General features: G+C 54.1%; 2 protein-coding genes across 2 annotated transcripts in view; both read left to right on the top strand.

Moving 5' to 3' along the window:
- Positions 1-24,328, top strand: part of CMIP (c-Maf inducing protein) — a 226,339-nt gene that overhangs the window by 49,946 nt on the left and 152,065 nt on the right. The gene's annotated exons all lie outside the window — the stretch shown is intronic.
- LOC125089873 (uncharacterized) lies at positions 8,581-10,024 on the top strand. Its single transcript, XM_047712347.1, has 2 exons — positions 8,581-9,064; positions 9,215-10,024. The coding sequence occupies exons 1-2, from the start codon at positions 8,984-8,986 to the stop codon at positions 9,788-9,790; spliced, it is 657 nt and encodes a 218-aa protein (XP_047568303.1). The 5' UTR covers positions 8,581-8,983; the 3' UTR covers positions 9,791-10,024.

The raw sequence follows: 24,328 nt of genomic DNA, 5'->3' as shown, positions 1-24,328 counted from the left end.
CAGCGCTGGGAAATGAAGTCACGCCCAAGACCCGCCCTTCTAAGAAATGCAAAGTATTACCGTTAGTATCCTATTCCCATTGCTTTATTTGGCAAATTATGACAGTGTGTCACTAGCTGAGAGCATTCTGATTACCTATTGTTTGAATTAAAAATAAAAATAAAAAGAAGCAAGTCAGGAAAAGGTTTAGAAGTTTCCCTCCTGGAGCAGCCCTCCGGGCAGGGCCAGCGCCCAGGCTGTGTGGAGCCATAGCTGGTCCCCATGATGCCAGGTAATGGGTTTATCTTTGGTGTACATCCGTCACGCCCTGTCTCTCTGTGCTTAGATAGGTTTGCGGGATGTTGCCGGATGTGACTTTCCCGGACAGACTGCTAAGCAGCCAGAGATCTGCTCGGGCCTCCTGGTCGACATTTTATTGAAGACCTGCCCTAGTTCAGCACCTGCAGAGCATGGGAGCTAAAGAACACAGGCCTGGAGCAGGTGACCAGCTTGTTCCTGTATGCCCAGGACTCTCCCCATTTTATAATTCAAAGTCCCAAGTCCAGGAAAACTGGACAGTTGGTCACCCTCCTCTGGAGTGAAGCCAGGCCCGAGTGACCGTACCCAGCCCTGCTGTGTGACTGCAGGTACGTTACCTAACCACCCTGAGCCTCCGTTTCCTCTCCTGCCTACCTGTCCCTGTCTCTCAGGGGCTCTGTGGAGTGCTGCTGGTTTCTGGGGAGCGTTGAGCACAGAGGCACTTCACCAGGAGCGGTAAATGTTGGTTTCATAATGGTTATAAATTATCTTAAGATTTTCATTATGGAACTGAGGCAGTAGACGTTATGCTCTGGTCTCAGTGGACCACCAGATGGTTCTTCAAGTCCCACTTTCAATGTCAGTAGTCTGGCCTCCTTATCTGATGGTGGGTGTGTGGAAATAAATTCTGAATCTCACCTCAGTGCCTTGATCTCTGAGGCTGCATGAGGCCTGTGTCCCCACTCCATACCCCCGAGCTAGGTGTGGGGCCCGCCTCTGTCCCCACTCCACACCCCCGAGCTAGTCATGGGGCCCAGCTGCAACATAGCTGTTGCCACCTGGGAGTCGGACAGGACGTGGACGAGTAGCTGATATTTACTGAGCGACTCCTTCACTCCTAGTGTTGAGTTCTGTGTGCTTTCTCGATGAATCTTCACCTGAACATTCTCACTGGACAAACAGAGAGTGGAGGCTTGGAAAGGTCAAATTATATCTCCAACGTTATAAAATGCGGAGCTGGAGCTGGAGCCTGCCTTTGTCTCTCTCCACAGACTGTGGCACCACAGGTGTGGGCTGGGGATTTGGGCCCATCTGTGAAGAGACAAGTCCAGAGAAAGAGAGGAAGGCCTGGGAACTTTACTTCTAATTTGGCATTATAATGACATTTTTTATTGTATTTTCAAAAGGATTGGTCTGCCGTGGATTAAAAACTACAAATGAAAGCAGAGTCTGGTCTCTTGGCACAGAGGGCTTGAGAAGTGCTGCCCCCAGACCTTGCTGCCCCCAGACCTTGCTCTAGGACCCCTTGCAATGGCTGTGTGGGGCTTGGCTCTGCCGTGGCAGCAAGGAGCCTGCCCGCCCCTAGATTTACACTGTCTGGGTTTATCCTCCTTTGTCTCTGGAATGCCCCAGGACCCAGACTCACGGAGGCCCCATCTCAGCATGTCTTCCATGGTCACAAAGGCAAGGACTAGAGATGTGTGTTTGCAGGTGGCACTCTTCACTTCTCGTCACCTGGGCCCGAGCACCACATGGGCACACCTGTGCCTTTGGGGCGTGTGTTGGGGGGAAGGTAAAGGAGGAGTCCGTGCCTGCTGGGGACATCCATCCTGCCCCACTGAGGCCTGCTCCCACTACCAGAGATGACTGGCCGTCTGGGTGAGGATGACTCCCACGGCTGTAAGGCTGCTGATTCTGTCCCACCATTTACCTTCCAGTTTTCAAAGGCCCCAGAGCAGCAGGTCAGACCCTCTGCACTCAGTTTCTGGTCCCCGTTGAAGGATGGCTTTAGGATTTTGTCGGTTTGGGAACTAAAAGCCTTGTCCACTTCCGCCAGGCTGTATGAGGGGAGACATTATGAGCAGTGTCAGGAAGCTACTCTGAAACTTTGGCCAGGATAGCTTCCCCACCCGGACCTTGGGTCTCTTCTTGGCGTGAAGTAGTGGTGGTTTTAGATCAGGAATGATACCGACGACCTCACGCCTTATCGGGTATTTACTGTGAGCTGGGCACCAGGCTGGGCAGTTTACACGCATCTCTATTCAGCCTCCTGCAGCTGGAACAGGTGGAACCGTTCTTAGCTTCATGTTATAGAGGAAGAAGCCAAGGCTCAGAGAGGTTAAGAACTTCCTCCAGGTCACACAGTGGGGTACTGGTTGAGCCGGGGTTGGATCCAGGCCCGTGTGGTTCTCAGCTTGTATGCCCGAACTTCTCACTCGGGGTCTGAGGAGACAGGAATGAGGAAGGGTGCCCAGAGAAGTGTTCATCCCTTCAAAAAGCCCAGGGAGATCTTGACATTTGTCGTTGAGACATGGCTCCTGGCTCCATTCAGCCATTTCATCACACGGGGAAGCACGGGGCTTCCTTTTACTGCTTTTTAGAAGTTGTCTTTATGTTACGGAAATAACATTGGAAATGAAAATGGAAACAAAAATTTGTATGGCTTAGGAACACTAGTTTGAGGTGGGGAAATGTTTCCCAATATAAAGATTACGAAACAGGAAGAAAATGAAGTGTGTGTGTGTGTTATTTTTTAAAGATTTATTTATCTATTTGAGAGAGAGAGAGCGAGAGCAAATGCGGAGCCAGATGCGGGGCTTGATCTCAAAACCCTGAAATCATGACCTGAACGTAAGTCAAGAGTTGGACGCTCAACCAGCTGAGCCACCCAGACGCCCCTGAAGTGTGTCTTTGAGTTTGAAATGACTCGCAGTCTTTTTCCCACATGTACCCTCAGCTGAGGCCACTTGCCTGGCCCCAGCTCCCTGGGGTCTTGGGTACTGGCCCTCCGCAGACACTAAGGTGGGCAGACAGTGCCTCATCTCAGCCCCTGGGGACATCAGGGGCTGCAGAAAGCACAGGCTTGCCCGGCATCGCTTCACGTGTCCACTGGACTCGTCGATTCAGAAGGAAAAGGTTGAGTCATTTAACTAACACATAATTTAAAAGATGACTCTGTCCTCTTGCAGTGAGCGTTTTATGTGAGGGGTGGGAAGGTTAAGTACTTTCACTGGGGTGTAATTGATAACATGGTGCCCCTTTCTGGAAGCATCCATTTTAGAAGATTTGGTGAGGGGGGAAAGGTTAAACAGTCTAACTAGGGAGTCATTTAAAATATTATTTTGCTGTGTGAGTGAAGGCTGACGTGGAGCGGAAGAGAGAAATTCTCAAGACTAATTAAGATTAGACACGACTGGGGGCGCCTCGGTGGCTCAGTGGGTTGAAGCCTCTGCCTTCGGCCCGGGTCATGATCCCAGGGTCCCGGGATCGGGCCCCGCATCGGGCTGTCTGCTCCGCAGGGAGCCTGCTTCATCTTCTCTCTCTCTCTCTGCCTGCCTCTCTGCCTACTTGTGATCTCTGTCTGTCAAATAAATAAAAAAAAAAAAAAAAAAAAAAAAAAGATTAGACACGACTGGAGTGAAGTTTGCTGCTGGGGTAGATGTGGGTTGGTGAGCGTTTGCTTCTCAGTTTCGGGGCTCTTGCAGGAGGAAGAATCCAGGGCTTTTGGGAGGGTTGGCAGTGACCAGCCCAGTACCTCTGTGCCCGTGCGTCCCAGTGCTGCTTGGGACAGCAGGCCAGCCTCATGTCTGTCTGTGAGGGACAGTGCTGTCTCCTCTCCAGCCATAGTCTAGCTCCACACCAGCGAATGCGTGTGTGTTTTCATTTCCTTCTTTGTTTTTGTCGACAAGTGACAGAATCCTGCACCCATGTTCCCGCGTGCTTTCTGCACTGAACGGTAGTGAGATAGCTGCGGATGGTTACGGCGTCCTCATTTTCTCTCTGTGGCTGCAGCGTATGGCCCCTTAGGGAACCACACACCGTCCTCTTCTGACGGGTGTGTCTCCAGCCTTTGGTCCTTCCAAGGAATGCTGCAGGGATCTGCCCCCTGCAGAAGTCTTCCAGTCCTGCAAGGTGTCTCTGGGATTGATTCCTGGAGGTGGAACCACTGGGTCAAAGGTTATGCGCTTCTGGAATTCTGATGGATCTTTCCAAACTGCTTGGTACTAAGACGGTGCCCCCGGAGAAGGAAGGGCCTCCTGCGAGCTCCGGCCGGCTGTGCAGAGCGAGCAGGCACCAGAACGGGGTTTGCCAGTGTAACCCCTGGGTCCTCTGTGCCAGGTGCAGCCTGGGCTGGGAAATGCTAGGGAGGACAAGTGTCTCGGCCTAGGGTGGGCCTACCTTGGCCTTGCCGGCCACTTGCTTGCAAAATAAAGCATGTGACACGTTCAGCAGGAGCAAGTGGGATTCGGATATTTGCACACACCCCCTTCTTGCTTAGCTGGAAGGACCCCCACTTCCAGGAATTCAACTCTTTAATAAAAAATGCAGATTCCCTTTCCCTTAGCCCAAAGAGCAGCAGCTTTCACGCTGGGAAGGGAATCCTTTATTTATTGTTTTTCAGATAAAGACCACTCTTCAGGGAGAAAAGCCAGTGGGTCCCGTGAAGAGCAGGTGACACCAGCTTCCTGCATGACAGGCCCTCTTCTTGGATCCTGGGTTGGATCTGGGGGCTCTGGATAGTTCCGTCCTGCAGAGGGACAGGTGCAGCTCAGAGAGGAGCAGCGGGAGCATGGTTGCCTGTCCCCATCCTATGTGCCCCCAGCCTCAAGGGTTTAATTCCTGTCACTCAGGCACCCTGCGGCGTGCCCTGGAGGGAGTGTGGCTTTGGAGATGGTCCCTGGGTTTGAGATCGAGGCTCCTCTCTTTCTTGGCACCTCTGACACCTCTCTGAACTTGAGGTTTTTCAGGACTAAAAATGGGAATGACCTTCATGATAGGCTGGGTGCTCTTGGAGTCACGTTCTGGCTGTCTTTCCTTCCTGCCCTGTCTGTCCACCTCCCTCTGGTCATCCCGAGCACGTTGTCCAGTGTGGCCCCAACACAGAACTCTTCCATTGAATTGGGGCAGGGACGACTTTCAGGAAGGCTCCGGAATGCTGCCTGGGCCACCTATGGGCATGGCCTGACCGGCTGTCTGTTGGACCCTCCGCCCCCACTACATCCCTGGGGCTGGGTCTTAGGACCTCCTAACTACTGCCTTCCTGTCTCCCCTGTCATGGGATGGCTGGAGCCCGATGGTGTGATTGAAGGCACGGAGTGGACAGGCCTCCCTCACCCCTCTGGGATGAGGGCCCTTGGTCTGGAACTCCAGTCGTCCTTCTCTCCATCTAGAAGTCCTGCCCCAGAAGAACGTGCCTAAATTGGATCCGGTTGGCAAACGGAGCCTCATTTTCTGACCAGTCTATGTTTACACTTTCGGATGAGGATGCTTTTCTTGTATCTCTGATGGGACATTTGGCAGAAGCCCTACAGGCTTCGGCTTCTTGCCCTGCACGCACCCTGTCAAGTCGATGGCGGTCATCGGCGTCCTCCCACCACCCTGCCTTCTCCTCTCTGACCTGTTCGGGGACTGAGCGACATCTCTTTCTCAGAGCTGCCCAAATGTTATGCGGCCCAGGTGTCGGGCCCTTCACATCCTTGGTGAGCCCTCATAGCTCAGAAGCGTGCCCATGGTGGACACCCCACCCGTCTCCAGTGTGCTTTCCCCAGAGAAGAGTGATGAAACCAGTAGAGCTGGTGATATGACCCCCTGATATTATCACAGGCCTTCGGCTAAGCACTTAGTTTGGGTTATTTTATTTACTCCTTAGGGCAGCATTGTAAGGAGGCACTGCTGTGATCAGCAGAGCAGTAAACTGAGGGCTGGCAGCTGAAGGCACGGGCACCTCCCTACCAACCTGCAACAACGTGAGGATCCAGAGCTCCCTCCGCTGAGCTGCGCACCACTGCCGCCACTGCTGCCACCGCTGCCACTGCTGCTACCACTGCCCTTCTCTCTGCTGCCTCACTGTTCTTTATTTAGTTAAAAAAAAAAAAATCAAACCTTCATTTTGGAAATTTGAGAAAACACATTTCACCACAGAGAAGAGATCATGAATCCCTGTGTCCCTGTCACCAGTTTTGACAATTACCAACTCTGGGCCAGTCCTGTCACCTAACTGCCCTCACCTCCTCCCCTCTCCCCGAGCCACTGAATGACCTGGAAGCAAATCCTTGACATCCAGCATTTCATTAGAGGTGACTTACGTAGGTTTCTCTAAAGAATGAGGTCTCTTTAAAAATAGATCTATAAATGCAATACCATTCTCAGTGCATGAGAAACTAACAGTTCCTTGACACCAAGTACCCAGTCAATGTTCACGTTTCCCCCGCTGTCTGATAAATGATTTTTGTTGGATTGTTCAAATAAGAATCCAGACACTGTGCATACGTTATGTTTGCTTACTATGTCTTCTGTATTCCTAGTTCTGCCGATTGCGTCCCCGTGGTGTTGTTGAACACGTTCCTCTGTGCCCTGCCGTTCCTGTGCATTTTCTGTGCATCCTGTGACAGCCCCTGGCCACCATGGCCACCAAGCACGTGAAGGGACTGATTGGAGTTTGAGATGTGCTGTGTGAGGTGCACACCCAATGTTGAAGGCTTAAAATGGAAAAAGGATATAAAAATCCCACTTATGATGTGTTACATGGATCGCTTGTGGAAGTGATAACATGTCGGACACGGAAGGTTACTTAGTAAAATGCATCCTTTGTGGGTGGCCCCCTCCCCGTCCCGGGCTGCCTGGGCCTGGGCTCTGGGTGGGATTTGCGAGCGGGGTCGGACGCTGGCCGCCTGACGATGGACCCCACCAATGGACTCTGTGGTCATCACCCGTATCCACGAGGGTGGCAAAGTACACATAGCTTGAGTCTATCCTTTTTTCTTCCTTCATTAGATGGAATTATTCTAAAAGGGGCTCTCCTCGGCCCTACTGGTCGTTCTAATGTTCAGTGCATACAGGAGAGACAGACGAAAATGAAGTTTTACGGTAAGGAGCTGATTTTGTGGGATCTTCCAAAGGTTTGTTTTTTACTTTTTTTACTTTCCTATGAATTTGTGGATTTACATTTATATTTCATGAGTTTTAACCAAAATCCTGTGCAGTGACTCCTCTGTTGGATGTTTTGATTGTCCCATCCTGGGTTGGAGGGAACCTTTTACTGTGATGTTGACTCCTTGCCTGAAACCCTTACGAGTCCTTTTGTCTGTGTCGCCAGTCGGCAGGTTCTCCCTCTGGATGGAAACTTGCAGTGGGGCAGGCCCATGGTTGTGGCCGCTCACCAGGCCCAGAGGGTGCCTGCCAGGGCTATTCATAGGTGCCACCCTTCTCTTCGGCCCCGTTGCCAAGGTCCCGGCCAGAGGCCGGGGTGGAGGAGCCAGGCCAGCAGCGCTGGCTCGGGCCCCACGCACAGTAGGCGTTCTGGAGACGGCTGTCCAGTGAATGAAGGGACTGAAAGCTGATCTGCCGCACCACCTGGCTGGATTCTTTTCCACCCTGGGATTCTCCAGGGAGGCTGACTCTCAAATAGAGCTGGCCTTTGGTTCTCTGAGCGCCAGAACACCTTTCCAGGGCCGGGCGTGCACAGAGCTGGGATTAAGCCTGCAGTGTCACACCGAGGGTACTGCCGCAGGGGCCCCCCAGCCTCCTGGCACAGGCAGCGGGGTGAGCGTTGGGTCCGGACCTTTCTCAGAGCAGAGCTGCCCCCGTTCCCAGGCCGAGCTCTTGTGCTGGGGGCACAGACATAACTTGAGTCAGCCCCCAGCTCAGCAGCAGGACTCCTTCCTGGTGTGAATTTTTAAAATTGCGGCTCTCAGAACCCCCGGGCTTGGTTTTCACTCCCCTGACTCACAGCCTTTGCACTGTTGTCTTTGCCGCAACAATGTTGGCTTTGCTCCCCTTCGCCCTGGCCGGGCGTCGTTGTCCCCGCAGCCCAGCCCAATCAGGGGCTGAAGGAAGGCTTTGTGAATTGGCCCTAAAATGGACCACGGGGCTTCTGTTCTGGTTGCTACTGCTAGTTTAAAAAAACAACACCAAACAAAAAAACGCTGCCAGCTTTGTTGAAGCCCAGAGAATCTTCATCCCCCAAAATAATACGTTTGTTTATAAAAGAGGATGATTTCATTAATTTACTACACAACAGGCCGGCATCCGGTGACACTCCCGGTCTATGTGAGGGGTGGGTTTGTGTCTGGATTTGCTTCGAGGAGGGGACGTGTTCCAGCCCCTGTGGTTGCAGGGTGGGCGTGGGCGGGGCGGAGGGAGGCACCAAGAAAGCTTCCCCTTTGCAGGGTGGAGGGGTGGGGGGTTTGTGACCACCCGGGAGGATCAGGGTGAGAGAAGTCTCGTAAAATGGCACAAGGAGGGAGGGAACGGCAGCCGGACTCAACCCGAAGAACGCATTTGGCCCTAGGACGTTGGGGGGGGGGGGCAGCAGTGCGATTTTGGGGGGCACCGCGTGTGGCCTCTTGTGTGTCTGTGACCTCGAATGTGTGGCTCGACCTCACTGAACCTCCCATTTCTTCATCCCTGACATGGGGATGCTGTGAAGGTCAAATGGGGAAGCCCATGCGGAGCCTTCAGCCTGGCGCCGGTACACGGCGGGCTCGCAATCCAAAGGGGTGCTCGTGGTCGCCCCCAGGGGGTCTTGCCGCGCCTCGTGCACACTAGCTGCGTGTCCATGGGTTAGTTTCTAACCCCTGTGCTCCGGTCTCCTCATCGACACAGTGGGCTGGGGAGGTTCAGTGACCGAATGGGCCTGACCTCCTTAGGGTGATGCCTGGCGCACACGCCGAGTCAGTGCCGGGCGTCACCACTCTCGGTGATGCTGGTACACAGATCTCTCAGCTAGGGCTACCATAGACCCAGAATGGGGCCCTTTACTCCCGTGACGGGAGGTGCCGAGAACAGTCACCAGAGCCACCCCGTCGGAGGGGCAGGTGCTGTCTTGGTAAGTCTCCCAGCAGTCCCGGAAGGAGGTCAGATCGCGCCCGTTTCCCAGAGCTGAGGCCCGAGGCGCTCCAAGGCCACACGGCCGGTTCCTGGCAGAGCTGGGTAGCCCCGAAGCCCTTATTAGCCTTTTCTCTGTGCCTTCTCCCAGCTAGAGCGAAGCACGACGCTAGCAGAGAAGAATGTCCTGGCAGCTGGCCCCGGTCGGTGCCAGGACTTGCCAGAGAACCTGACCAGGATTTCGGGATCAGCTGGGCAGGTGAGCCTGCCGCTCTCTGTCTCTCCGTCTGTGCTCCGAGGCCTCACAGTGACTCACAGCACAGCGGAGCATCTCGGCCTACCGGTTCCTGTCCTTGAACCTCCGGGTCCCTCCTGCTTTAAAATGTGGAGACAGATCTGTGCTGGGTGGCGCGGGCGTGTGCGGGCTGTGAGGGGCGCGGCGTGTCCGGTCTGCTCCGGGGGCCGGGCGGGCGGGCACCACTCTGCTGCTGTTTCAGAGAACACACCATCGATTTTCTATCGAGTGCTCGCAAGTGCAGGGCCAGGGTCAGGGATAATGAGAGGCGTGTTTCGTCAGTCCAAGAGCGGCTTTAAGAGCTATCAGGAAATCAGTCTCGGGCCTGGCGGGGCTCTGAAACCGTCCCCGGCTTTCCTTATTCTTTTAGCAAATGCGTCTCCTGCACCAGGCGCTGTTCCAGGTCCTGGAGGCTCAGCTCTGCGTGTCTGAACCAGCTCCCCCCGCACCCTCCGACCTCCCGTGGTTGGTTCCTCGCCCTTCCTCTGCGTGGGTGGGGGTGGGGTGGGGGAGCCCTGCAGGCTGCATGTCCCAGGTCCCCGTGTCTCTGGGTTCAGCCCTGGGGGGAGCAGGTGAGAGGTAGGGGATTTCTCCCCGTCCGTGTCCCTGGAAATCTCTCTGACAGCAGCTGCTGTTCCTCATGGCTCCACCCGCCTCTGGACAGGCTCTGTGGTTCTGTCCCTGGCCTCTGGGCTTCAGGACCACTGCTTTCTCCCTCTCCGTCCCATCGTGAGGTGATGGCAGCAGCGTCCTGCTGGTGCCAACCTCTGGGTCACCTCATTGTTCTCTCTTTGGCTTCTCAGCTTTTAAAGCCCCTTGGTTCAAACAGTCCAGGGGCTTCTGTCTTTGGAAAGATCCTGACTAATCTAGCAGGTGAAGATCCCATGGTCCTAGTTTCTGAGTGATTTCCAGTCCCATCACTCATTTGCAGGTCTGGGCCATAGTTCTTTTTCCCTTTGTGGTCTTCCATGCATGGAACCCCCTGCCCCCTATGCTCCAGTCTGTGTCGGCCTCTCAGGGAGCCTGGGCTGTCACCTCAGCTCCTTCTCTTTCCTGGTGCCCCCGAGGGCTGGTGTACTGACACATCAAATCGCGGCTTCTCTTCCGCGTTGAGTCTGCTTCTTGCCTCTTACCAGCTTCCGTAGGCTCTCAGTCACACTGCCCAGCTTCCTTTCCCTGAAAGCCTGCTGTTTGCAGCTCGGTGCTCCCACTAGGCTTGAACTCTCCACCCAGTGCTCCTCCTGGGACACCCCAGCATCTGTCTTGGCCAGCACCACGTAGGACCCAGCTCCATGTTGCCACAAGAGGAAGCTGACCCTGCCTTCCCAGCCTGGGCAGCTCCCTGATGGCTGGGCATTCTGGGCTCGTGGCTCCCTGAAACTGAGACCTGGTCTGGCTGTGCACTGCTGAGTCCAGGAGCCTAGCGAGAAAGACCAAAGCACCTAGATGTCTGTCTTAAAGAAATTCTCTTTCAGCCACCTAGAGATAAGCCCAAGGATGTGTCAGGAAGCAGAATGGAAAGCTGGAGACGGCCTCCAAGTTCATCAGTGAAGGACTAGGTTAATAAATTGTGGTACATCTCTTTGTGGAATACGATGCAGCGGGTGAAAAAGTAAAGGGACTATAAAAGGCATTGCTGTGGAAAGATGTTTAAGACACATTGTTACACAGAAGCATAAAACACAAATATTTTTTTTTTAACATGGACATAAAGCCCTAGAAAAATGACTCCAAGGACACACCCCAAATTGACAAAACGTATTATTTCTGGGGAAGGTGAGTGGAATTAAATCCAGGTAAAGGGGACTTTGCTGCTTTTTGCCCTTCATATTTCTTTTCTTTTTTGAAAAGATTTTATCTACTCATTTAAGAGAGAGGGTGAGCACGAGCGGTGGGGGAGAAGCCAAGGAAGAGGGAGAGCACGTAGCCCGACTTGGGTCTTGAACCCAGGACCCTGGGATCGTGACCTGAGCCTAAGGCTTAACCATCTGAGCACCCAGGCGCCCCTGCTCTTCATGTTTCTGTATTGTTCAGATTTTTATGACAGCACCGTATTCATGTGTCGGCTGCATAACTGTGAAATAAGTAATGGGCTCTCAAGGGAAAGAGTACCCCTTCCCCGGCCCCGTGTTTAAGCCAGCATATCCTAGAAATCTCCCCTCGAGACACCAGGGAGGCTGGAAAGCATCTCTCAAAAGAGCAGCAGCGACTCCCTGGGGAACATGTCAGAAACGATCCCACCCCTCGGGAGTGCCGTTTTTGGAGTTAGATATTTCCTGGAGACTTGGAAGATTCAGCCGTGGCACAGAGTTGGCAGTGGCTGGAAACATCTATTTCAGTGTTGACCTCCCGCCACAGCAGTGGGAACCTTTTATGGTTCTTGGATTTTCTAGGAAATTGGACACCAGTAGGTTTGTGGAATTTCTTCACGGGCAAAGTCAATGAAAAGGGTATCTTGGAGCATCACCTTCCCAACTCCACCTTGACTACTTGTGCGCGCACGTGTGTGTGCATGGGTGCGTGTGCGTGAGTGTGTGTCTGTGTGCGCGTGCTGGGGTGGTGGAGAAAGTGGGTGATGTGCCTAGAGGTCTCGTCGCTCTTTCACAGGCTCCAGTCAGTTCCCCAGGCCCCCTTGGAGACCCCCATGACTAAAGCCTGTGGATGATCTCATCCCTCCATTTCCTATTTGGCTCTTTCTTTGGTCAAAAGATAGCTGAGCGCAGAGAATTTGTCACAGTTTTGAAACTGACCTGCCATCTGCTAAGGGGTCAGCTCACCCGGCCTGCTGGCTGTCCTCTGAGCTTGTTGACGCCATGGAGTTGGGAAACGAAGAGAGGTGTCAGGGTCGTGAATGAAAACAGTGGCCTCATCACGGTGTATGGGATACAGGAAATGCCTGGACCTATCTGGGAAAGGAGGAGGGGACAGGTGTGGAGAGACTTTCCTCTGGAGTCGCTGAAGTGACTGGGGTGGCTGCACGCTCTAGCTTGGTGAGGGTTCAGAGACGGGCCGTGGACAAGGAGAGTAACAGACGCGGTGCACTGCGTGGGGACCAGACTCCGGACTCGTGTGACTGTTTGTTTCTCTACTAGCCCCGTGCAGTACGTGCTAGCCAGCGGAGCTCAAAGCTACTGTCTATCTGCTTCCTGTGTTCTGTGCCTGTTGGTATTGATTAAAAAATATAAAACAAAACTCCTGTGGTTACCGATCTTATGACCACAGCAGACCTGCTTCTCTTTGAGAGCAGAGCTTGGGCCCCAGAGAAAGTCCTAGCCAAGCCCCCGGACCCTCTCAGCGCACACAGCACAGGAAGCTGTTTCTCTGGTCTGTTTTCCCACTCTGTGGCGCCCTTGCTAGGATTCCGGTGGGGGAGGGGAAGGACTTTGAAAACACACAGACCTGGCTCTGGTCCTGTGCCTCCTGCTTCCCGTGTCTGTGACTTCGGCTGTCGCTGAGTCTCTCTGAGTCTCGGTTTCAAGGCACAGACTTTGGAATAAACCATATGTGGTTGCCAGAGCTTGATCACCTAGACGTTGAAGGTTTCACGTGGCTCTGTGTATCTGTGCACCATGAAAATGCCTTCATGAGGGGCTGGGACGTGCTGGACACATGCTTGTGTCCTCCCCGCAGGCCCTCCGTGTCGGAGGGCTTCCTGTCCTCCTGGACTGTAGTGGGTGGGATGTGGGTTCTGAAGTTCCCGCCTTGGGATGCAGGGGAGCATTGAAATCGTGACTCCCCAGAAGGCCCCGTCTGCACTGAAGAGGGTCATTATTCCACATTCGGGGCTGGGGGGCACGGGGAGCGGCCCTGCAGGGGTGCGGCCATGGGTGCTGCCGCAGCTGCTCCTGTAGGACCAAGCATCATCATTTCACATGTGTCATGTGCTGACAGGTGCGTCCCAGACCGTTTTGGGGAACAAATGTGTGTGTGCTTCGTGGAGTCCAAGCACACCTTGCTCCTGTGGGTCTAACACTTGTGTCTCTGCTGGCCGTGTTGTTAGGAAGCGGTGTAGCCCGTGACTGAGAGCCCAGGCCCTGGAGTCCGGCTGGCCAGGCTTGAGGCCCGGGTCTGCGTCTCACCTGCTGTGTGCCCTCAGACAAATCACTTCACCTCTCTGTGCCTCAGCTCTCTCATCTGTACCAGTGTCCACCTCATTGACTCTGTGAGATCCTGATAAGACACTCTGTATAAGCTGTCTAGTGCCCTGCCTGGCACAGAGCAAGTGATCTCTGTGGAGGAGCTGTTAATGTTTACTTAAAATACTGCTTATTGAAAATTAACATTAGCTATTATTAATACTTAGGGCCTGATTCATGGAACAGTGCCCTGGGGGAAATAAAGGTGACCAGAATTTCTCAGGGCCTGTGCATTAGAGATTCAGACAGCTCTGCCCAGTGTGCTGTGTTGATGTTGGGTAGCTCACTTAACCTCTCTGAGCCTCCTTCCTCTGTAAGATGTGGGTAGGAAGTAGGGAAAGAGATCTATGAATTGGGTCGTGAGGATGCAATCAGATGCCTCTTCTGGAAGGGCCTTACCCCAGTACCTGGTGTGCCCTAGGGGCAGCCACCGTGAGCTTGTGGTTCCACTCTGCGAGCCCTTGGTATCACAGTCTGCCGTCTCCACTGGAGCCGTGGCCGTTCGTGCAAAGAGGTACCCATGGGGCTCTTACCTGATGTGTTTGGCCCTGGAAATGTTTGCATCCCAAGAACAGGAATGCACTTTTGAAAGTATTAATTTGGGGGTAAATGAATTCTTGATGAGCAAGAGGTGGGCTTTTACACCAAAAAGCCAGTTGCTTCAGAAGGGTTCTCTCCATCACTCCTAGGCCCCATGGCTGTGGACTGCAGGACCCCTCAGCCCCGGGGCCTTGCAGCAAGCCTTCCTGAGTGGCCTCCGCATCGCTGCTTACTGAGCGGGTGGCACAGTGCGGTTGCCATGGTAGCAGCAGGATGTGGTTCCTATGGTGATGGTCGGCCGCGCCAGGAAGGCGGCAGAGGGTTCAGTTATCTGGCGGCTCCATGTTCGCCGCCCCTGAGCAGCACAAGATGAGCTGCCCCCACGGTCGCCGCGCTCCGCTCCGTAAACCCACCGTGACTGCTGAGGTTGCTGCCTCCCCGAAATGCCGCTGCTGCTTCTGGGAAGGACAGGGCTGTGCAGGGGCATTTCTCCTTCTGCTTCCCGAAAATGAGGGGTCTGAGTGTCTCCAGGGGCACGTCAGCCAGGCCGGGGACTGAATCCAGCATCAGGGTCTGTGGGGGCTTCTCCAAAAAGCCCTTCTCCCTGGCTCCCGTGGAGGGAACTCCAGTCCCATCCAGGCCACCTTTGTTTGCAGGCAGGTATGGGACGCTGGACTCCCAAGAGAAACCAAGCGGTGTTTTAAAACTCTTGTCAGACCTTGCATTCACATTCTAAGAATGGTCACAGTTTGGGGGGTCCCTTTGATTTTCGAGCATGTGACGTTTTTCTTCATTTGGGGGTCGATGAGATCAGAGGGAGGAAAAAGGTCTCCTGAATGTTTCCTTTCCTTCCTGGCATTCCAAATCCGACAGAATTTCCCCTAGAGAGGAGGGTATGTGATACAGCGAGACGTAGCATGCAGACTGTTGTTTCTTTTTTATCTAGAAAACGGGGGAGGGAAAGTGTGTAAGCAGGATTCAAGGGGCACTGTTAACAATTGAAGAGTAAATCTGAAATTTAGGAGCCGAGTGTGGGTGGACCTGGGGGCTGCCGGAGGGTGTCAGTGTTGGGCAACGCCCAACATTTACACTTGATAAGGCTTCCCAAGAGAGCCGAAATGTCAAGTGTCTCTGCCTCTTGCTGAAATCCTGTCAACCTAGTGCGGCAACACCATTCACTCGTGTGGGTCTGGTGCTCCGATTGGTGATCAGTGATGTCACTGGGTTTCCTGGCGTGCGATTGGTGGATTGGACCCGCGGGCAGAGCCAGATGCCAGGGGGCTCTGCCTGGATTGAAACAGGAGGGAAGGCTGGTTCTTCGGACAGTTAGTGCTGGGGCTTCCCCTCCAGGACACCAGGCCTCCTCGAGGGCCTGTCCTAGGGAAGCAGGTCAGTGGCCTGCCCCCCCTCCCCCGCAGCATACACGCAGAGGTGGAGGGACGCCTTCTAGCAGAGGTGTGTGGCACCAGGACTCCGGATTCTCTGGGGGGAGGAACTCCATTTAGTGACGACTCGGAGCATACACTGCAGGCCCCGAGAGGCTTTTCCTTTTTGAATTCGGATTTTGAGAATTTAAAAAAATGCACAATTTAGGATATATGTGCACACGCACACGCGCGCACGCACACACACACACACACAATCACCAGTAGAATTTGTTACCTGACAGATGTCATAGTGACTTCCAGGTCCGGAAACACAAATAGAAAGCAAGAAAGACTAATATCAAAAAAACACATTTCTACCGCCCAGAACTGACCACTGTCAATATTTTATTCTCTTTGCTTTGTCCTTTTTAAGTAAAGGAATAAACTCTTACCGGAGAAGTTAAAATTACTCTGACATTCGCCTCTAGTTTACCACCTGCCTCCAGGTTCCCTTCATCATAAATTTGATGTGGATCTTTCCATTAGATTTAAACACTTTCACACACATACACTCACGTGTACACACACACACACCACACACTCATGCACACACGTGTACCATAAACAGTGCGTGGCATTGCTTCGAGTGTGTTTTAAACTGTGCTTACAACCCGGCTGCTGGGCGTCGTCGGTCTCTGCGTCCGAGCTCTGCTCTGTTCATTTGTGTGGGCCCAGCCCGTTCTCCTCACCGCTGCAGTATCTACCCTCTCGTCCCCCACTCTCCGCAGCCGCCGTCGGGGGCAGGTTCACCCTGTCTTGTACACAGGCGGGGCCCCTGGAGCCCTCGGTCCCTCGGCTGCACGGGAGGCTTTGTAACCCCCCCCACTGCATCCCCATGTTGGTGGGACTCCAAAGGCAGGGCGTCCCCGCAGGCACCTTGAGCCTGCCTGGTCCCCTGCCAAGCAGCTGACTAATCCAGTCTGTCGAAGCAGGTTCCCGAGTCACCCAGCCCAGCCGTGTTTGCCTGATTTAGGTCACTGCCAACCTCCTCTCCGCAAAGTGCACCACGGCCTAGAACGCCGTCTGAAAAGGAGACACGCCGACAGCATTGCTGTTCCGGGAGCGTGGTCGGTGCCCATTTCCCCCACCGCCCTCAGCGCCTGGCAAGGCTGAGCACCCCACGTCCCTGTCGAGTCACCCTGAGCTTGTGCCCAGCCGCCGCCTCTTCGCCCCAGGAGCGGGGACGTGAGGCTGACCTCATCCCTCGGCTCCCTCACAGCGTCGGGGCCTCTTGAACCAAAAGTGAACCCCTCGCACGCTGGCAGAAACTCACCGCTCCCGGTTCCTGAGTCATCTGTGTTTTTGTGAGGTGTGTGTGAGTGTGTGTGTGTGTGCACATGTGACAGTGTGCGGGGCCCATCCACCGGGGCGGGTTCTTTTCCCATCAGCTGTGGCTCCCTCCGGCCCCATCCCCGTCCGCGGCCCGCAGAGAACACCGACCTGTGACGTGCTGGGGGTGTCCCACCATCCACGTGGAGACCTGCAGCGCTGGGCCTGTCAGTGCCACCGTCCCTTGCTCGTAAGGGGAGCCCTTTTGGGGCTCAGACCAAGCGTGGTCCTTCCACTTGTCAGCAGCATGTGTGGAGCCTGCAGCTGCCCGGCTCTGGGGACGGGGCAGCGTGTGGTGTCGTGTATCTGGGGCTTCCATGCTGGGGCCCGCGGCATGGTGGGACAGACTGTCCAAGGGACAGGGACATGCACACCCCCGACATGGGGTTCCTCCGGCGGCCTGGCCTGCTGGCCCCAGCCAGGTGGGTGACTTCAGGCACCATTACCTGAGTCATCTGGGGTGTCGTCACAGGGCCACCGTGATGTGGGGTAATTAGCCCAGTGGGAGGACATGCTTGTCCCTGTCCTGGGCAGGTGACCATGCTCTTTTACAGAGGTGGAAACTGAGGCCAGAGAGGTGGAGTGACCTGCATGTGGTGGCACAGCAGCTCACGAGCCCAGGTCCATGTGGTAGGCTAGCCTGGCGCGGAGTGACCAGGAGGCTGCCCCCCGCCACAGGGGAGGCCGTTTTTTTAACAGTGACAGCCCTTCTGTCTTCCGCAGGGACCGTTTTTATTTTACTTTCTGTCGGTCACATGTCCCTAACATGAAGTTGACCATTCTGGCTGTTTTTAAGTGTGAGTTCTGCGGCATTAAGGACATTCCCACTGTCCTTCCCCCATCACCGCCGTCTCCAGAACTTCCTCATCTTCCCCAGCTGGAGCGCTGTCCCCGTTCAGTGCTGCCTTCTTGTTCCCTGTCCCCGAGCCCCTGCAGCCGCCCTTCTCCCTTCTGTCCCTAGGAATCTGCTCCTCGGGGTACTTTATGTAAGTGGAATCATAGAGTGTCTGTATTTTTGTGGCTGGCTGGCTTCGTGTAGCACGGTATCCTCAAGGGTCATTCCCACCGTAACACATGCCAGAATTTCTCTGCTTTCTAGGTCTGAATAATATCCCTGTGTGTGTGTGTGTGTGTGTGTGTGTGTGTGTGTACACTCTACGTTTTGTACCTTTGTCCATCTGGTGGAAGACATTTGGGTTGTTTGCACCTCCTAGCTGATGTGATTAGTGCTGTTGTGCACACTGGGGGTCAGGATCTCTGTGAATCCCTGCTCTCACTTCGTCCCGGTCTGTGCGCAGGTGCAGTGAGCATGTTATCATTAGGAATTAAACAAAGGAAAGGGAAGGAAAGCTCTTAACTTCTAGGAGTCCTCATCCCCAGGGCCATGGGTGGAATCTGGGAACTTGGATATGGGAAAGATGGTACTTTATGGTCACTAACCTGTCCCTTGAATGTCCCACTGCCTTTGGTGAGGACCGTATGTGCTGCAGCCGTACTTGTCAGCAGCCCGTGTGCCGCGGCCACCAGCAGAGATCATGGGTCTCTTTTCATGTCCTGTTCCCGCTGTTATGGGAATCTCTCAGTATCTTCACATTCGTCACCTTTCCAAAGTGACGGTAGTTGTCACACCTACGGTAAATTGTTATTTAATGCAGTAAAGAAGTCATCTTTTGCCCTATCATACATTTTAAGAAATATTTTGATAATTGTATTTCAGCGTGATGAGTTTCCTTTGCAAGCCTATGAATTTATTTTACGCATTTAAAAAGCTGACTCTAGGGGCTCCTGGCTGGCTCGGTTGGTGGAGCGTGCGACTCTCTCTCTCAGGGTTCTGAGTCAGAGACCCGTGTTGGGTGGAGAGATTACTTTAAAAAAAAAAAAAAAGCTTGCTTTAAGAAAGGATCCTGATTCCCACCACCCAAGGGCTCCAGGACACACAAGAGGTCCAGAAGACCGTGCCATCCTGACCCCACGCACAAGGGCACACGGGCTCCTCATCTCCTCGGGGTGCACCTGGAAGTCCCACAGTGCAGAACTGGCAGGGCAGGGTTGCATCGTTGCTTCCTGGCTGCTCTGTAGGGGAGAGGCAGATTTTCTCTGGGGGTTGATCGAGTGTCTGGGGTCTTCCATGCTTTTCACACTGGGCCCCCAAAGTAAGAGAAATTCTACCTCATAATTATTGGAGTCTTCTCTGTTTCTGGGATGGCCGTGGACCGGTCTCAAGTCTGTCTGGACTCCCAGGAGTGAGCACCTGGGGCTTTGAGCTTTGCCCTTCAGGAGCTGGTGGGAGCGGCACGCAGGGCGGCGGTGCGGTTCAAACACGCGGCCGGACCGCCGGCGACCTGAAGGAGAGTGGGCCTCCTTGTGTTCGCCCACCGCGGGACATCTCCACTCTCCAGCTGGTCGGCCCACAGTGGGGCAGGCGTGGGGACTGCTGGGGAGCTGCATGATGGGGAAGGTAGGTTTGGAGTGACCCCGGCTTGGCAAAGACCCTTGCTGGGGGAGGCCTGGGTAAGTGGTTCAAGCCGCTTCGGCTTTACGGCCTGCATGTCAGAATATCACTTCTCATCAGCAAGGGTAACCGTAAGGCCCGTTGGATGCCCAGGGAAGGACAGACGTCTGAAAAAGCAAGAAGAGCAAACTGTTCACTGTAGAATCTGGGTGACGAGTGGGTGGGTTCCCCTGTGAGCGCCTTTCAACCATCTTATTTACCTGTGTGCCTGACCAATCTGAAGGGGCCAGTGAGTCCTCACAGCTCGTGGATGAACCTTCAACCCAGACCATCACCTCTAACATGGCCTGTGTCCCGGTTAGCCCCCTTGGGCCTGTCTCGACCTAACTTTCCTGACACTGGGTGGCTGTGGTTGGCTTTCTTACATTTCAGCTCACGGCATGGATTCCTTCTGTCTGGCTTCTCTGGTATGATGCTGCGTTGGTGAGATCCGTCCATAGTTTGCTTGTAACTGAAAGTTATTCTTCCGGCTGGGTACAAGTCTGTTTTAAGAACGTGCTTCTCCGTTGATGGTGGGCATCCCGATTGCCTCCATTCTTTGGTTTCTATGATTAATACTGCTCGGAGCCCTCTTGCGTACTCTTGGCAACGTGTGCATGGAATTCTGCCGGTTTATTGTTGGGAGTGAATTGGTGATCGCAGTTTGTGCACACTCAGGTTCTGTTGATGGTGCCAGAGGTTTTCCAAAGTGGTTGTACCTTCTTCCTCTCCTGGAAGCACGAGATGGGATTTCCGGCCGCCTCACATTCATGCTACTCTCTGTTACTCTCAGTTTTTAAAAATGTAGCCATTTTGGTGGGACCATAGCTTTATTCGACTTTTCTTTAGGCTTGGAAACAAAATTATAAAATAATAAAATGATACAATTTTTAGGGAAAAAAAGTGTTTCACACTCTTACAACAACTTTATAGAAAAATGGTATTTGTAAGGAGAATGATGGAAATTGGCACCAGGAGTGAATACACATCTCTTGACTCTGACGGTTCCGAGGCTGGCCCTACATCCTGTGACCCTGTGGCTCCTGCCTCCACCACAGGCCCCGTGCTGGTGAGTCCTGGATAAAGTTTCAGAAAGCTCGATGTGGACATCCCCTGCTTGTGGAGGTGGGCTGCCTTGAAGCTGATGAGCTCCTGCGTTGAGATGCTGGGACACGGAGGTGGGGCTCAGGCCAGGAGGAGGCCCAGCCTCGTACCTCCGGCTTGTTCTCTGAGACGCGCCTTTGAGTCAGCGTGGGATATTAAAATAGCTCATTGACTTTTTGCTAACTCTGGTTGACGGTACCCCTCTTCTTAGAACCCTCCTGGTGACTGCTCACTAGGGCTTCCCTCTCTGATCTGCTGCAGACGATGCTCCTGTCTGGAGCTTCTGTCTGTCGGCCCCAGCCTAGCTGAGCTCTCCAGACATGGTGGTGGCTTTGTCCGTCCTCTCTCCCTCCGTCTCTCCCTCCGTCTTTGCTTTCACTCAACGGATATTTAGTGTCCCTTGAACTCTTGTGCAGGGCACTCGCTCATGGCTCTCCGTTCCTCTCCTTTCCTTCCGTCCGTCCGCTCATCCAGCCGTCCATCCATGCACCCACCCAGCCCTTGATGAACACTGGAAGTCACACACGAATGAGCTGTGGTCTTGGACTCTGAGATCCTCCCAAGTGCCTGCTCTCGGAGAAGACACATGCGGAAACTGATGCTCGTCATACAGCGTGATGGGTATCATGGGAATAAGTAAGGGGGGAAATGAGGGGTGTCTAGGCCACATTAATTAGGAGGATCGGGAAAGGCTTCTTAAGGACGTTTAGGGGCGGACCGCATGAGGGAGGATAATGGGGAGGAGTGGATACCTGGCTTCCCTGAGGGCTCTGGAGAGGTCAGCAGGACAGTTGGGGGCGGGGGGGACATGCAGCCTTCCAAGGAGCGTGGGCCGTGCAGCTGTGGAGCCCTAGAATGACTTTCCTAGTGTGGCAGACAGACGGAAGCCTCCCCAGAGACGTCTGGGTCCTTGACCCCAGAACCTGCGAGTACACGGCCGGATAGGACGAGGGACTCTGCAGGTGGCTCTGAGTTCAGCATCTTGAGATGAGGGGTTGCCGTGGGCTACCCAGGTGGCGTCCCTGTAGTCACAGGGGTCTGCAGAAGAGAAGGACTTGGGAGCACCGGTGCAGAGAGCGGGAGCCGTGTGCCTTGAAGTTGAACGGGGGCCACAACACAAGGAATAAGGACACTTCTGGAAGCTGGAAAAGGCCTGGAAACAGATCCACCCCTGGGGCCTCCCGATGGAGCACAGCCCTACCCACACCTTGGTTTTGGCCCTGTGAGACCCAGTTTGGACTTCGGACCCCCAGGGCTGTAAAGGAATAAATGTGTGTCCTTTATGGCACCCTCAGAGCCCGCGGCATGGGTTGAGTGTGGGGTCCTCTGAAAACCTGTGTTCTAGGGTTGGGATTAAGGGCGGAGTGCGTGTGAGACCTTGGGGCCAGGGCTGGCTGGAACGTCACCGTTACCCGAAAACCTTCTTAGAGAGGTCCTCCTCCAGTTAGGCAGCCAGAAAATGATTTTCTTCATAGGGAAGTGGTCGTTACCATTCAGTCCAGGGCAACATTAATCTCTTTTAGGTTCAGGGAGCCTCTCCCGTCCCGATCCAGCTCCCCGTGTGTTATAACGTTTGAACCTTCTTTTTTTTTTTTTTTTTTTTTTAAACGTTTGAACCTTCTTACTAGGGTTTCCTGATCTTCCCAGGCACACAGGATGTGAAGAGAGCCCCACTTTGGGGAGGGGGAGGATCCCCGCCAAAGTGGGGATCCCTGTGAGCCCTTGATGGATTTCCCGTTATTCATTCCTCCTGTCTGTTGGGGGGAAGGTGGGGTGTTTAGTGAGTATCACTGTAACCTGTACTTTCCTGAAGTCAAACAGATTTCTCTCGGTGGGAGTACTCCTCCTTTGTGGGATCCGTGCAGCCTGCCTGACTCAGCCGCTGCGCCAGCCCTCTGCCGCTCACAGTCCTGACAAGTCCCTTGACTCTCCTGCCTCTCGCTCACAAAGCCTGCTTGGTATTCAACTCCCCTCCCGCCCCTGAAGCAGAGCCTCGCCTCGCCCCCCCCCCCTCCCACTCTTCCCCTCGCCACCTCCCGACACTTCTGTGTCACTGGGAGTGGAAATCATCAGCCGCGCATGGAGCCTCGAGCCTCCTCCAGAACACCACGGAGGGCGGCGTCTCCGCGCGGTGCGTGCCGGCGCCGTGCTCTCTTACATAGATTATCTTCTTTGATCATTACATCCTCTGCCTTAACAGTTTTTCTTCTCCTGACATCCCGGGGTTGATCACTGGAGAAGCGGAACCCAGCACCCGGCACATTCACCCCCTCACTGCTGCTTCTCTGCTGCTGCCATCGGCTCGTTCTTTCTGTCTGTTTGTTTCTACATTCTGTTTATTTATTTGAGAGAGAGAGTGTGAGCATGAGTCATGGGGAGGAGGGCAGAGGGAGAAGGAGGAGCAGACTTCCCAGGGAGTAGGGACCTCGATGCCTGAAATGGGCCTTGATCCCAGACATCATGACCCGAGCGGAAGGCAGTCGCTTAACCAACTGAGCCACCCAGGCGCCCCGCCATTAGCTTGCTCTGATACTGTCTCGGACGGCTGCTGCTGGGGGTCGAATTGTGCCCCCCAAAAGATACATTTCAGTCCTAACCTCCAGGACCTGGGAATGTGACCTTCCTTGGACTGGGACCTTTGCACATGTCGTCAGTGTAATCCAGTCTGACCTTTGCTTCGAGAACTGGGTTCACTGGGTTCAAGATCATTCCCTTTGCTTCCCAAGTTAACTGATTTCAAGAGGTCAAACTGTGTGTTGTGGCTTTTCCCAGACTGGCTGATTGAAACCACTGTCGGAGCCAGAAAAGGGGGGAAAAAGATTATTGACTAAGAAACATTCATTTCTGTTGCAAATGACTCGTTGGGGCTGGTTGTTGATTATCTCAACTCTGTTGCCATTTGTATTTAGAAATGGCTCATAAATTTGCTTACGTGGGTCTGGTTTGTCCTCCAAAATGAAGCGACTGTGCGGCAAACAGCCCCAGAGCCATACGGTGGCCCGATAGCTTCCATCTCCCAGAGCTCTGACCGCCCTCTGCGGAGCCGGGGGCCCTGCCTCTGTGATCGGTAATTTGCTCAGGAGCTGGGTGAGTTCCGTGTGGCGGACGGGGAGACTGAGGTGGGGGATAGCCGAGGAAGTCAGACACCCGAGGCCACAGAGCTCGCCTTTGTGAGAGCTGGCTTTCCCACTGCTTCTTCAGACCCAAGACTCTTTCCTGCCCTGCTTGTCTTTGTGCTCGCTGCTCACAAGTTCCTAATCAGATGACGGAGAAAAACAAATACAGCCATTCCCACTGGGATGCGTGTTTGATAGACGAGCGTGCGTGTGTGTGCACGCGTGCGTGCACGTGCTTGGGCGGAAGGTCAGTGCGTATGTGTCATTGTCTTCAAGAACACTGACCATCGCTAATGTTGAAAAATTTCCTAACCCACCTTTCCTGCCAGGCCAATAAATTGAGCTCCTCAGGTAAATCACCTGGCTTATCTCCAGTCTGTTTAAGAACCTTTTAAGTCCTACAAATACCTCTGCACCTCTGCACCTCCCCAGGGGCCGGGGCTGTCTGCCCTCAGACGGGTCCTGCAGCCAGGACTCAGCTTGTCCTGTGGCTGAGTCAAGAGAAGCTTCCGTGGGCCCAGAGGAAAGTGGGAGGTGAAGCTGGGGGGACTCGGTGCCATGCAGAGAAGGACCCACCCTCCGCCTTTTCTCGACCAGCCCCCCGAAGGACAGAGGCGTGGCGCCAGTGTGAGTCCGTGCCCTTTTCCCAGAGTGTGGTTGATGCCCGGCTGATCTCTCAATGATTAACCGTGCAACCTTGGGCACACCGTGTCGTCTCCTGGGCCACCTGCAAAGGCTGCGTGGCCTCCTGGGAGCTCAGCTCACAGATTGCACACGACACGCCCTGCAGTGCACCTGGAGGCCTTTGCCCCGGCCAGACCCCTGCC

Source organism: Lutra lutra, chromosome 17 (assembly GCF_902655055.1).
Source record: "Lutra lutra chromosome 17, mLutLut1.2, whole genome shotgun sequence".
NCBI classification, from domain to species: Eukaryota; Metazoa; Chordata; class Mammalia; order Carnivora; family Mustelidae; genus Lutra; species Lutra lutra.
This window is presented reverse-complemented; position numbering and strand designations above follow the sequence as displayed.

What these genes read in the sequence shown, in the direction of transcription:
- LOC125089873 (XM_047712347.1), top strand. Translation starts at nt 8,984, where the DNA reads ATGGGGCCCTTTACTCCCGTGACGGGAGGTGCCGAGAACAGTCACCAG. An exon ending in GAGGGGCAGGTGCTGTCTTG is followed by an intron (nt 9,065 to 9,214) that starts GTAAGTCTCCCA and finishes GCCTTCTCCCAG; the next exon opens with CTAGAGCGAAGCACGACGCT.